The 13,242-nt window shown below is 37.5% G+C and overlaps 1 protein-coding gene across 6 annotated transcripts in view; it reads left to right on the forward strand.

The window, feature by feature from the left end:
• Positions 1-13,242, forward strand: part of ANKRD44 (ankyrin repeat domain 44) — a 366,132-nt gene that overhangs the window by 297,243 nt on the left and 55,647 nt on the right. For 3 of the 6 annotated variants that reach the window (XM_069070155.1, XM_069070154.1, XM_069070158.1), the window contains exon 17: positions 9,058-9,084. The exons of the other annotated variants lie outside the window; for them this stretch is intronic. In XM_069070155.1, the coding sequence (XP_068926256.1) occupies positions 9,058-9,084 (27 nt within the window). The remainder of the gene's footprint in view (positions 1-9,057; positions 9,085-13,242) is intronic. 6 annotated transcript variants of the gene reach the window in all.

Genomic DNA, 13,242 nt, shown 5'->3' on the forward strand with positions numbered 1-13,242 from the left:
ACTACTCTTTGCTAAGAAAACCCCAAATGGGATCACAAAAAGTCAGAAATGACTGAATAACAAGGAAATATAGATGTGTGTGTATGTCTGTATCTACATATTTTTATCTTTATAAGATTTCCAATTAAAAATTGAGCAAAGAAGTCAGAAAAATGTGCATCTAATATAATAAATAATAAAAGGAACATTGGATTGGCAAACAGGATTCAGACCTAGGTTTCTGTCTGGTTTTCCACTGAAAGGTTGATCACTTTCTGTCTCTGAATCTTCATTTGCTAATTCATAAAATAAAGACATTGCCTGAGGTCATAGAATCATAGGTTTATGATCTGTGGAAGGGATCTTAGAGGTCATCTGTTCCAATTCCCTAAATTTACAGTTGAAGAAACTAAGACCCAGAGAGCTGAACTGATTCAAGGTCACCAAAGCATTGGAGGGCAGATTCAAGATTCAAACTAAGACTCTGTGACTTCAAATCCAGCACTCTTTCTACTGTTCTATGCTTTCTAAAGTCTTTTCAGTGTAAAAAGTCTATATCACCATGATATTGTTATATCAGATGATTTTTTTAAATCACCGAAGAATTCATGAGAGAAGTTAATATTTTGATATTTGCTTAGCAATGGAAGTTATTCTTTGATTTAATTTGAACTATAGTGTAGAAGATGTTACATTTGGAGCATGACTGATAGACACATTTAGGTCGTCTGGCTCTAGTTTTCCTTTTCTCCCCCTTTATTAGTTAATCTGTCTAGCTTCTCATCCTCACACGTCATATCCCATGTTGCTTTAGTGGAGTTGTACACTGCCCTGGCATAATTACCAGAACAAATTAATGCTCCTTCATTCTGACCGTTAATAACTCCCAACAGAACATACATCTTCTGTAGATGTGGAATCTTGCCTAATTTCCTATAAGACAGCTAATTAGATGCTGAAAATCTTTCCTTCTGAGCCCTGGCCAAACACACATGTATATATTATGAGTAAGAGGATTAAAACTTGGAAACTGTTTAGGGCATTTCCTCAAGAGTAATGGTACTGAAAGGTCTTAAATATCCTATCCTCCCCTGAAATGCCTTAACATGGATCAAAAAGGGCTTATATCTAATTTCACATAGCTGCTTTTTTTTGTTAGTAAGCTTAATAGAAATTTGCTTTCTTCTTTATTTCTTATTCTTCCCACAAATTTTCTGTGAGATCAGACTAACAGTGAACTGTATGTATCTTTCTCATAAACAATTATGGAAGGCAACTGTTAGGTAGCGGGAAGGACTCAGACTTTGAGTCAGGGGTGATGAGTGAATCCTACTTCTGACACTAGTTCTCTGCCTTTGGGCAAACTATTTAACTCTTGGTCCCAGTTTTCTTTTATTTAATATATATGTATATAGCATTAGCACTACCTGCCTCATAGGAGTGGTATGAGTTTCCATTAAGCAAATGTCATAGTACTTTTTTATTGAGGCAATGAGGTTAAGTGACTTATCCAGGGTCACACAGCCAGTAAGTGTCTGAGGCTGAATTTGAACTCAGGTCCTCCTCCTATCCACTGAGCCACCTAGCCGGCCCCATTTACAGTACTTCTTTGCAAGTCATAAAGTACTATATACTAATTGGCTGTATATCATTGCTATTGATTTTGTCAGGGTTGATTATGGTGTTGTAGTTCCTTTGGTCTTAGGTCTGCTTTTCAGCATGTCCGTGCTTTACTTGAGTGTTCTATAAGGAGGTATTGAACCAATTCCACAATGGAGCTACTATCATTATTATTGTATACTACTATACAATAATATGCTACTATTTGGCAACATGTCCTGCTATTACTTGGCTGTAGATCCTAGTTGCTATGCTTTCTTCTCTGTGGTGCTGGTCATACATTTCAAAAGGCTGAGAAGGAATAAAGCCTGTGTCTATTCCCCTTTGTCGAGAACATAAGGATAGCCTCAGTATCGCAGTGATGCTTGTGTGCTTATCCCAGCTCTAGTTGGGATTCTTCTCTAGACAGAGACAAGGTGACAAAATGAGAGATAGGCAAGACGTTGTAGAAAGGATGCTGGATTTGGAGTCGGAAAGCACTCGACTTTGAATCCTAGGTGACCATTCATGAATCCCTTCTCCTCTCTAAGCCTCCACTTCCTCATCTAAAAGATGCTAAACCCTGTAGAAATCACCTCATAGGTTTGTTGTAAGGAGCAAATGAGATGAGTTATGCAAAGTGCTTTGCCTAACTTTAAAACCTATGTAAATGTCAGAAGTGAAGAAGACTGCCAAATTTTCAGAAAGCATTTATGGAAAACAGAATTGCATCAACATTTTCATTAATCTATGCCAGAGTATTGAATCATCAGAATTTGATTTGAGGGGCGGCTAGGTGGTGCAGTGAATAGAGCACCAGCCCTGGAGTCAGGAGGACCTGAGTTCAAATCTGACCTCAGACACTTAACACAAAAAAAACTAGCCATGTGACCTTGGACAAGTCACTTAACCCCAATTGCCCTGCAAAAAAAATTAATAATAATTTGATTTGAGCCAGTAGTTTTGAGTACGAGCATTTTAAGCGTAAAAATGATACTCAGTTCAAGAGCCAGAGGGAATATTAGAAACCATCTAGCACACATCCCCTCACTTTACAGAAGAGGAAACAGATTCAGAGAAAGAAATAAGCTTTCCCAGGTTCACACAGGTAAGTAAGTAGCAAAGTCAAAATTCGTAACTAAGTCCTCTGATAGCAAATGCAAGGCTCTTTTTTCTATGCAGTACTGCCTCTCCTTATCTGAGTTTGTGAATTTTATAACACATGGGCATCAATCTCAGTGGCTCAGCTCTGCTTTTCGATGGTGCCATCTTTCACAGAGCCCAGAAACAACAGTGAAGAAGTCTCCTGGGAATATAGCCAGACTGCTGCATAAATGCAATAACCACAGAGGAGAGAATTTTCCCAAAGAAACCTGCTGCCTAGTTATCAGTTGGCAGAGAAGGGCTCCAAAAATAATCTAACTGACCAGAGATAAACTTTTTTATTTGCCAAAAAATTAAATAAAGCCACAGATATTATAAATACATGCTGGGAGAGGGGTAGAATGGTATTGTTATTATTTGTGGTGAAAGAGAATCTAGTTCAGGAAAAGAGGAAGGCAGAGAATCTGAATATCAAAGATGATGGAAAATGGGCCAAGGCTTAGCTTTCAAGGAAGAAGAGTGTGCAGTGATATAGAAAAATTGCCCCCAGAGACTTCCTAACCATTATGCTTTTTTTTCCCCTCTTCTTTATTTAATTCAATTCACTCCCAAGGTCAAATTCTCAAGACAGGAATCCAGAAAGCATCTGGTTAGCCTAAGGCATATATGACATAGACGTGTGATAAGTTAAAGGAACTATGGGAACTTGCCTTTGTAGGAATATCAACAGCATCTAAATATAAAGTGAAGAAAAGAAGTGGTACTGTGGTTTATGGGACTGGAATAAAATGTGAGAATAGTAAAATAAAAAGTAAAGTAAATTTTTTTAAAAAAGTAAAAAGAGAGAGAAAATTTGAAACTCAAGGAATTGTGGTAATGAATCTTGTAAACTAAAAATAAACAAATTAATAAAGAAAAAAAATAAAAAGCAAGCCCCCCAGGATGTAGGATCAAAGCAAGGATTTCAGGCCACTTTGGAGATTATTCTGGGGTTTTCATTACCTTCCAGAGTCATTTTCTATAAACTTGCAGAGGCTGTGGAAAAGACTCTTATCACAAGATTATTAGGAAATTTAGAAACTCTGTTGATTAGACAGATATCAATAACATGAAAAGATCTGTCTAGAAAATGGTATTCAGGAAATTAGGGATAGAGGGATCATTTCTCAATTTTAAAAGTTCTTAATGAAAATATCAATGCACAGATAAATGGGCAAGTTTCCCCTAAGAACATCAAGTGATATTTTAAAAAGTGATGTATAAAAAAAAGAATTGATGAGCACGTTACCCACTTACCTATTTGCTTGTTCTTCTTTATTCATGTTACTGACTTACGCTGGGTGATGTTTTTAATTGGGAATCAGGATGCTGTAAAGAATATGTGATTTGGAGTGAGAGAAGTCTTGCTTTGACCATTTACCAACTGTGCGACCTTGACCTTATGTGACGGACCCTCTGTTTCCATCCACATCTGTAAAATGGGAGTAAGAATATCTTTGTAATATCTACCCGACAGGTTTTTTATAAAAGAAGTAATTAGTAAACCTTCGGGAGCCATGGAAGTGTATTACTGGTATTTATTGTTGTTCAGGCACTTTGTAAAGAAACCACCCTTGAAATATACAATGCAAAATGGAATATTATAAGAAAAAGATTAGTGTGGGGCTGCATCAGAAAGACCTAGTTTCAAGCCCAGCCTCTGACATATACTCACCATATAACCCAGGGAATTTCACAAAGCCTCTCAGTGCTCTATAGACTAATTTAGGCCATCATTTTAGGCCATCTCTGGGAGTCTGGATTGCAAAGCAGTTGACAGTCTGAATAGGCACAGGGAGTTTCCTCACTGGCAATTCCCTAAACTAATAAAATCATAGGTTTAGCAAAAGAGGATCCTCAAAGAAACTGCTTTGTCTTTTTGCAAGGTTTGGCCAATGAATTCAATACAGCCAAGGATATCTAAAGGACTGTTTTACCTAGTGATTAGTTAGTCACAGGTAAGATGTCATTGGATATAAGCTTATCTAATCTGTGTGACCTCACACAAATGATTTCATCTCCCTGGATCTTATCCTAGAAAAAGAAGTTATATTTAGATGATCTCAAAGGTCACATATCTGAGTTTGTGACTAGTAATGGCAGACATGCCTTTGTACTTTATTGGGAATTGCCAAGTCTGTTCTAAAGGGATTACATTCTATATTCCTAGATTGCCAAGAAGGGCAGGACAGGGAAACTTCATAGAATGGGTTTTTAAAAAGCTGATGCTTTTCCGGTGTTTTTCATATTCTGCTCAATGTTTCGTGTTCCTCCCTCAGCCCCTCACCTAATAGTAGGGTTTTTTTTTTCATTTATTGCTTTTGGAGAATGCAATTAATTGCTTTTTACAGGAAGGGTTTTGGTAAAAGTAACTTCATAGACAATTGGATAGGTGTAGGGAAAGCACCTTGCTTCAGGCTAAACATCAGGACCAAAAGTGATTCCTTTACTTGGTTTTATCTTTCTTCCCCCTCCTCCCCCCAGAGTATCAGCAACAAATGAAAAGGGTTACTGGATGAATCCAAAGGAAATCAAATTTAGTGAACTTATGGCCATGTTTCCTGAGAGAGTCCAGCCACACCAGCTGCTATTAATTAGAAACATTCCGTGGACATACATATAGGACAATGGCATGCCATTGTCACCATGATTAATATATCCTGAACACATGTACCTTAAATTCGGAAGACCTAGGCAGAGTCCTAAGGCATTGTGGGTGATGTTCCTTGGCACTAAACCTAGGGGGCGCTGACATCACTTGCCACCACCCTTCAGCAGTGTGTAAATGACAAAGCTTAGCATGTAGTTTAACATCAGTAATTTATTACAATTGGGTCATCTCCCAGCCTGCTGCTTCCCCACTCAGAGGAGAACTGTGGTTCATGCCACTTGCCCCAGGGACAGTTTGTGGTACTTGCCTTAGGCACAAAAATGCCCACTTTTACAAGTCTCATCCTGATCCTGCCATAATTAGCTATGTGACTTTGAGCAAATCACTTTCATAGCATCATAGATTTAGAGCTGACAGGCCCTTAGAGGCTATTTTATCCATTCCTCTCCTTCTATAGATGAGGAACTGAGTCCCAAAGAGGTTAAATGACTTGGCCAAGTTCATGCCGATAGAAAGTAGCAAAGCCATGGTCCTCTGATTCCAAATCCAGTGCTCTTCTCCACTGCCTCCTCTGTTTCTCTTGTCCTCAGTTTCCTCATCTGTTAAATTGGGATTCTGAATGGGAGTCACACAAGATTGTCTTTAATGTCCCTGTCAGCCCTAACATTCTATAAATCTATGAACAGCTATCATCATGCCAGGGATTAAAACCTCCTAAGAAATGTCTTTCTCTGCCCCTGCCCAGACTCTGTCCTGTTCTGGAGGAGCAGTGCATTTCTTGGTTGCAGCCATTCTTCTTTTCCTTCTTAGGATAGTGTTCAGACTTGTGCACCAGACATCTTACTTCCTTGTTTAGTTCCTCCTAGACAGGGCACTACAATGTAAGTGGCTGGTTTCGTCACAGTTTTGTTTCCTGAAAGTAGCTTTTTTGGGGAAAAAAAGAGGGTTTTTCTGAAATTTGTGCTCTGAGGAGTTGTTTGGGGGAGGGAAAGCAAACCTAGTATTTAAAAATTCAGGGTAACAGATTTTTACCTAAGAAAATACTGGAAGTTCTTCAAATCTTCAGAGTAGATACTATAGTTTATTTGAAAATTAAAACCTTCATCTTCACATAATGTCACTTGAGAGGATGGCGAATTAAATAACAGTGAAGGATTAGTATTAAGCAAAACAAACTAAGGATGTCAAAAATATTTATAGCACACAAGAACAGTCGTGCCTTGAGTTTGGTAACCCTCCCCCATATCAGAGAGTTAGGGGAGGGGAGGGGGAGGAGAGAGGGAGAGGGGGAGGGAGAGGGAAAGAGAGGGAGAAGGAGGGAGGGGGAGAGAGAGAGAGAGGAGAGAGAGAGAGAGAGAGAGAGAGAGAGAGAGAAGGAGGGAGGGAGAGATATGGGGGGGTGAAACTAAGCAAAGTTTTACAGGTGAAATTGTTCTGTAGTTAAGGAACTATATGATGAACCTCTTGCTAATGGTCAGATTTTCTCCACAGTAAAATGCTTTCAGACTCATGTCATCTCTGGATGCCTTAATTCATTATTGTAGAAGTCACTGGGAAAGAGGGGGAAAAGAGGAAATGGGGGTGGAAGGTAGGGAGTATGATGAAGATAGAAGAGTCATTCAGGAAACATGCATTAAGCACCTACTGCTAGTTAGTAGAGCCCTAAAAATGAAAAAATGACAGTTCCCTGTTCCTAAAGCACTTATAGACTGTTCTGGGGGAGGGAGGAGAGTCAATACAACCTGCAGCATGAGTTAGATGAGACACATACATGCATAGGAGAGGTCAAACAGAGATTTGAGAGATTTGAGGAAGAAAGAATGACTTATAGGTGGAAGAATCAGAAGAGGCTTTGAAGAGGAGGCAACACTTTTAGCTGGGGGAAGGATGTGGGATTGTAGCTAAGGAACACACAATTGGGGCTAGAGACAAAGATTTGGGAACCATATACATAAAGGTAATAAGTGAAGAAATAGGTGTACATGAGCTACCCAAGGAAGCAATTGTTAGAGAGATAAGGTCATTGCCATCTTGATTGTACTGTTGGTGGTTGGCAAAAGAAGCTTCTTTCTATTCTATAGAAAAAAATGAATCTGGGTGAAGGCTACAAATAAGATGAACTTACAGGGCTTCATTGTTAAGTAATTCACCCTCCTCTCAAGTGACATGATGTCAAGATGAAGTTTTAATTGTCAAATAAGCTACAGTATCTACTCTGAAGATTTGAAGAACTTCCAGAATTTTCTTAGGTAAAAATCTATTACCATTAGCATTGAATTTTAATTGCTAGTTTTGTTTTCCCTCCCCCAAACAATTTCTCAGAGCACAAATTTCAGAAAAACCCTCTTTTTTTCCCCAAAAAAGCTACTTTCAGGAAAGAACTACTATGTTGAAGCAATCTCAGGGAGTTGTTCAGATCCGAGTTAGGTAAAATAAATTTAGAAGTCCCACTTGGTTACTTATGTGTCACTGTTCATACAGTGCAGTGGTAGAAATATATGTGTAACACACACAGAGCTGGGAACAGAAATAGGAAAGAAAAAGGGAGAAGAAGGAACTGGAAGAAGGGTAGATTAAGGGAAGGATTAGTCCTACACAAAACAAAATAAGGATGTCAAAAATATTTATAGCTCTTTTTGAGGTGACAAAGAATCGGAATCTGAGGGCATGCCCATAAATGAGGAAATGGCTAAGCAAGTTATAGTATTTAAATGTGATAAAAGAGACACTGGGAAAGACATGTATGAACTGGTGCAGTGAAGTGACCAGAAGATAGAGAATGATTGATAATGATAACATTATTGTAAAGACAAACAACTTCAAAAGAAGTGGGGACTCTGATCATCATAATGACCAACCACAATGCTAGAGAACTCATGTTGACTTATATTACCAGTCTCCTGATAGAGAAATGAAAGACAGTGCAGGAGACAGATTTCTTTTTTTTGGACATGGCCAATGGGGAGTTTGTTTTGCTTGACTATAAATGTTTATAAACTTGGATTTTCTATTATATTCTTATTTAGAGGAGAGGGGGTTTAAGAGAAGGTGAATTTTTGCTGATTAAAAGAAACAAACTATAATTTTTTTTAAAAATATGTATATGGAAAATATTACATCTATGTCATAAAAAGTGAGGGAGAAGATGTACTTTGATTTGTAAGAAAAAGTGAAATTCCCATCTATGCATTAAATAATATAACTAATTTAAAAGAGTTACATAACAGGATGTTGCCACTTTCCTTACTACTAAAGAATTTTGCTTACAAGCAACAAATTCAGGATAAATCATCAGAAATAATGCTAAGAGCAAGGCATTCATGATTGTCCACACAAATAAATTGTTTTAGCAACGGCTTTGTAAGGAAATTCAAACTGTTTCCTCACAGCTTAGTAGTTTCTGTAGGGTTTTTTTTAAATCAACTTTTCACTATTCTGAGTATTTTTGGAACAAGTTTATAGTCTTGAGAAATTTTTTGAAAAAACATTTTTGGAGGGGGGAAGGCAATTGGGGTTAAGTGACTTGCACAAGGTCACGTAGCTAGTTAAGTTTCAAGTGTCTGAGTTCAGGTTTGAACTCAAGTCCTTCTGACTTCAAGGCCAGGGCTCTATTCACTGAGCCACCTTGCTATCCCTTAAGAAATTTTTAAAAGTAAAAGTTACATTGGAATTACAGTGTACTTTGTCTTCTGAGTATAATTGTTTTAATTGCCATTTTTTGTTAGATTGGAAGCAAAATTCCACTGGATATAGTAAGTAAATGAATAAACCAAACTTGCATGTTGGGGGTGTGTGCTGAGTCTATTAGGACATGCTGTCATGGTTTGGATTTGAGCTAAATAATCAGTTTCTCAAAGCATGCCTTAAAACCCTATGATAATGCATGTGTTGATTTTTTTTAATTCAATCTTTTCTGCTTCCTAAACACAAAAATTGAAAATTCACGCTTCTATTATAATTTTTTAAAATTTCCTGCACTAGCTATACCTATCCAAATTGTGCATACTGATCACGCACCTCTAATGTGTGATCCGTATACACGTGTACAGCATGCCACTCTCTGCATTTGGTAGTAAGGAGTGAAAATGAGTGGTCTCTGATTGGAAATGTTAACAAAATCCAGATACTATATTTGTTTTTGAACGGACCATGATTCAGGGATATTTCCTCACTTAAGAAGTCTAGAACCCAGCCTTGGTAACTGCAGCTTTATGCTAAAGGTGAGAGAAAGATAATAATTAATGGCTAGCTAGACTTTATATAGTACTTAATGCTTTGCAAAGTGTTTATAAATATTATCTCATTTCATGTTGAAAACAACTCTGGGAGGTAGGTGCTATCATTAGCCCCATGAGACAGAAAGGTCTTTCCCTGGGTCACATAGCTAGATCTGAGGCCAGAATTGAACGCAGGTCTTCTTGACTCTAAGTCTCAAACTTTGGCAAACTAACAGCTTTGCTCCTATTTTGAAAATGGGATTCTGAAATTTTCGCAGCTGCATTTTGTCTATACACTGATGTCTGGATTCACACTTTTTTTTTTTTTAAATAAAAAGGGGTCTTGTCAAAATGATTTTCTTCAGGCCTGTCCAGGTTTGAGTGTGTGATACTTTGTATGGCACCTTTTCAAAATATCAATCTTGTAACTATAATGTTGTTTAAAAATAGGGACAAATACATGCTGTTGAACGTGGTAACCAGGAACCACAAGGACTGCATTCAAAAGTATAATTAACTCTTGAATTGTTCTTTTGAATATCATCATTACATTTCCTTCCCAGAGCATCCTTGTTCGGAGGGGTTAGAGACCATGTGAAGAAATGCAGTCTGTGGGTCATCAAAAGAACTTCACTTAGGCAAGAGCTTCAGCCTCTCTCCCTCAAATCTACTATTAGAGCTTATTAGCAAGTCGTAGAATTGGCTAATTCAGCTTCCCCATCCTTTTCCCACATTCAGTGGAGGTGCTGACAGAGCAACCAACAAAAATCCAGGAGCAGATGGCAGGAGAGCTAGCTGTTGGTAGTCCACACACTAGATAAAGATGTCTCTGATGTGAAACTGGACTGTTTCAGAAGAGCTTGGCTTTAGATGCTTCTGCTTCAAGAATAGCTGTGTTTTATATGGGATGGAAGCAAGACTGAAAAGATGTTGCCAGTGTGTCTATCAACAGCACTGGCTATCCCCCCATGCCTGAATTTTCTCACTCCTCACCTCTACCTCTTGTATTCCTTGGCTTCTTCCTTTCAAGACTTAGCTCAAAGGCTACCTTCTGCAGTCCACCTTTCCTTGTTGACTTTTTGGTTGCTTATGTATATACCTATGTATCTTCATATGTGTCTTGCATATATCTATTTATGTGTTTTCTCATTCTTAAAATTGCCTTCTTTGAAACCAGGAACTGTGTCCCTATTTTTGTATTTTCAGTGCTTTGCATAGTCCCTGGAACACAGTAAACACTTAATAAATGCCTACTAATTTATTGATTAAAATAAGAGGGTAATGTAATATACAAAAAAGAGCACTTTTACTGGTAGGAGACCTGAGTTCTAATCCCAGCTCTTAATCTCTCAGTGCCTCAATTTCCTCAACTAGAAAATGAGGACAGGAAGACCTCTCAGGCCTCTTCCAGCTCTAAAATCCTATGAACTTCAATAGGTAGCAAAAAAAGACTGATTAAATTAATTTATATTTGACTGACACAACAGAGAATAGTTTCTTAGTCTTTGTGTGTGACGTATCTTGAATTGTTCAGTTCTGTCTCCTTATCTCGTCCCTTAGGCAAAATATAAACTCTGAATCTCCAGGACGTTATTGCTCATAGGGAGAGATAGCATGATGCAATGGAAAGAGAACTGGACTTAAAGTCAGGAGAAATCTGGGTTTAAATCTTGCCTTGGACATTGATTGACCATGAGCAAGTCACTTACTTTTTCTGAACCTCAGTTGCTTTAAGCATTCATTAAGCATTTCCTATGGGCCAGGCACTGTGGTAAGTACTGGTAATGCAAACTCATAAATTTTTATAGTATAATAATAATATCCTGTCTTCAAGGAACTTATATTCACCTCTAAAACGGAAGATAATAGTACTTGTAAAACCTATCTTACATGACTGATGAAATCCAGTGAAATAATCAATGAATGGAAGAAAAAGCATGCATTAAGCACTTACCTGTTAGGTACTCTGCTAAATGATGGGTTTAGAGATTCAGTTCCTGATTTATAGGAACTTATATTCTAATAGGAGAAAATGACACATACATAGGAGAGTGGTGAACAGGGAAGAAAGTTTGGCTCCAGGGAGGTTCAGTGGGGAGGCATGCCTGCACTAAGGCAGGCAGATTTTGAGATGGCCTTGGCAGATGACTAGATACTGTGGTGAAATATGGGTCAATAGTAGATATGGCAAGCAAAGTAGACCAGTTTGCACATACTCAGGAACCAGTTAATTGTGTTGGGACCTAGAGCTCCAGTGCCAAAGATGAATGCATTATTTTCCCTACGGGCTGAGAACATGGCTTCTGAAGGACAGAGGTTTGGAGACCCAGGTCTCTGGTCTAGTGTATATAAAAGCACTTTGCAAATTTTAAAGTATTATAGAAATTACTGTTATACTATCATCATCAATATTGTTATAACTAAAAGAGGTGGTGGTCTCCAAACTGACATCTGTTCCTTGCTACCCCACTATCAAAATAACCTTCCTTGCACCTTATCCCTCCAGGGTTCATAGATGGATATAAAATAAAGTGTAGAAAAACTCTTCTGAGTCATTAATATTCAGTACTGAAAAATCTTAAGAGAAATTACTGATCTTTATCTTTTTTCCAAGTTAGCAGCTTTATTGAACAACTAAATTCAATTCCTATTATTCTTGCATAGCTACTCTTTTCTTCTGACCTCCTTCTGTATTCTTCTCAAAAAAATTTAAAAAAATTCTTTAATATTTGCCAAAGATTAAAACTGACAGCAATCTTCCAAGTATTCATGAATAAAAATATTCATGTTAAAACTATTTTTCCAAAATTAAATGCAATTAGATGAATTGTAAGCAATGTGGAGTTTTAAAATGAGATATAATACAATATAGAATTAAATTATTACCAAAAACACACTAATTTTTATGTTACATTAGTTTCAAAAGACCCATACAGTCCTGAGTCACCACATTAAAGAAATGATGAGGACTATTGTTTTTGGAAGAGACCATAGGAAAATTGTTATGGATATTTTTGCTCAGAGAAAATTATTCAAAGGTACTTTCTGTCTTTGAAATATCCTGGAAAACTCAGGAGGTGAGTAGCAATGGTTATGAAATTATGATCCCATACTTGAAATTTCAATTTAATATTGCCAAAGCCAAGAATGATGGTGTGTATCCCTATTATCCCTTTCTTTGTGGATGCTTTGGAAGACCCTCTGGGAGTATGCCTCAAGGCGTCTGTCACTAGCAGTCCTAGTGAACACTTTTGGGATGCTTGGATGTATTCATGATGGTTACTAAAGATGGCAGTAGTCAAAATGTTACAGTCATATTAGGTAATAAATGCGTAATAATTTTTAAAAGTATCATTCCTTTTCTTCACCTTTTCAATGGCTTCTGAAATGATTTTTTTAACTGCTTCAGCAAATTAACATATTGAGCTAGTCAAAATTTTAGAAGTCATCATTTTTTGTAACACTTGTTTGATTTTGGTCTAGATCTTTGTTTCTTTGGTTTACAGGTGAAGAAACTTCTACCAATGCTGGTTGACAGTTGTTTTACAATGTATAGTCTTAGAGAGTTGCCTGGGGGTAGTGAAGAATCAATAATTTGCCCAGAGACACACAAATAGTATGTGTTAACCATGGGACTTGGCAGGACTTCAAGGTCAGCCCATTATCCACTGTACCATGCTGCCTCTCGGTGTT

The sequence above is a fragment of the Petaurus breviceps genome, unplaced genomic scaffold (assembly GCF_028583685.1).
Source record: "Petaurus breviceps papuanus isolate PSGF00001 unplaced genomic scaffold, PetGlider_PUasm1.0 90804, whole genome shotgun sequence".
Taxonomy (NCBI): domain Eukaryota; kingdom Metazoa; phylum Chordata; class Mammalia; order Diprotodontia; family Petauridae; genus Petaurus; species Petaurus breviceps.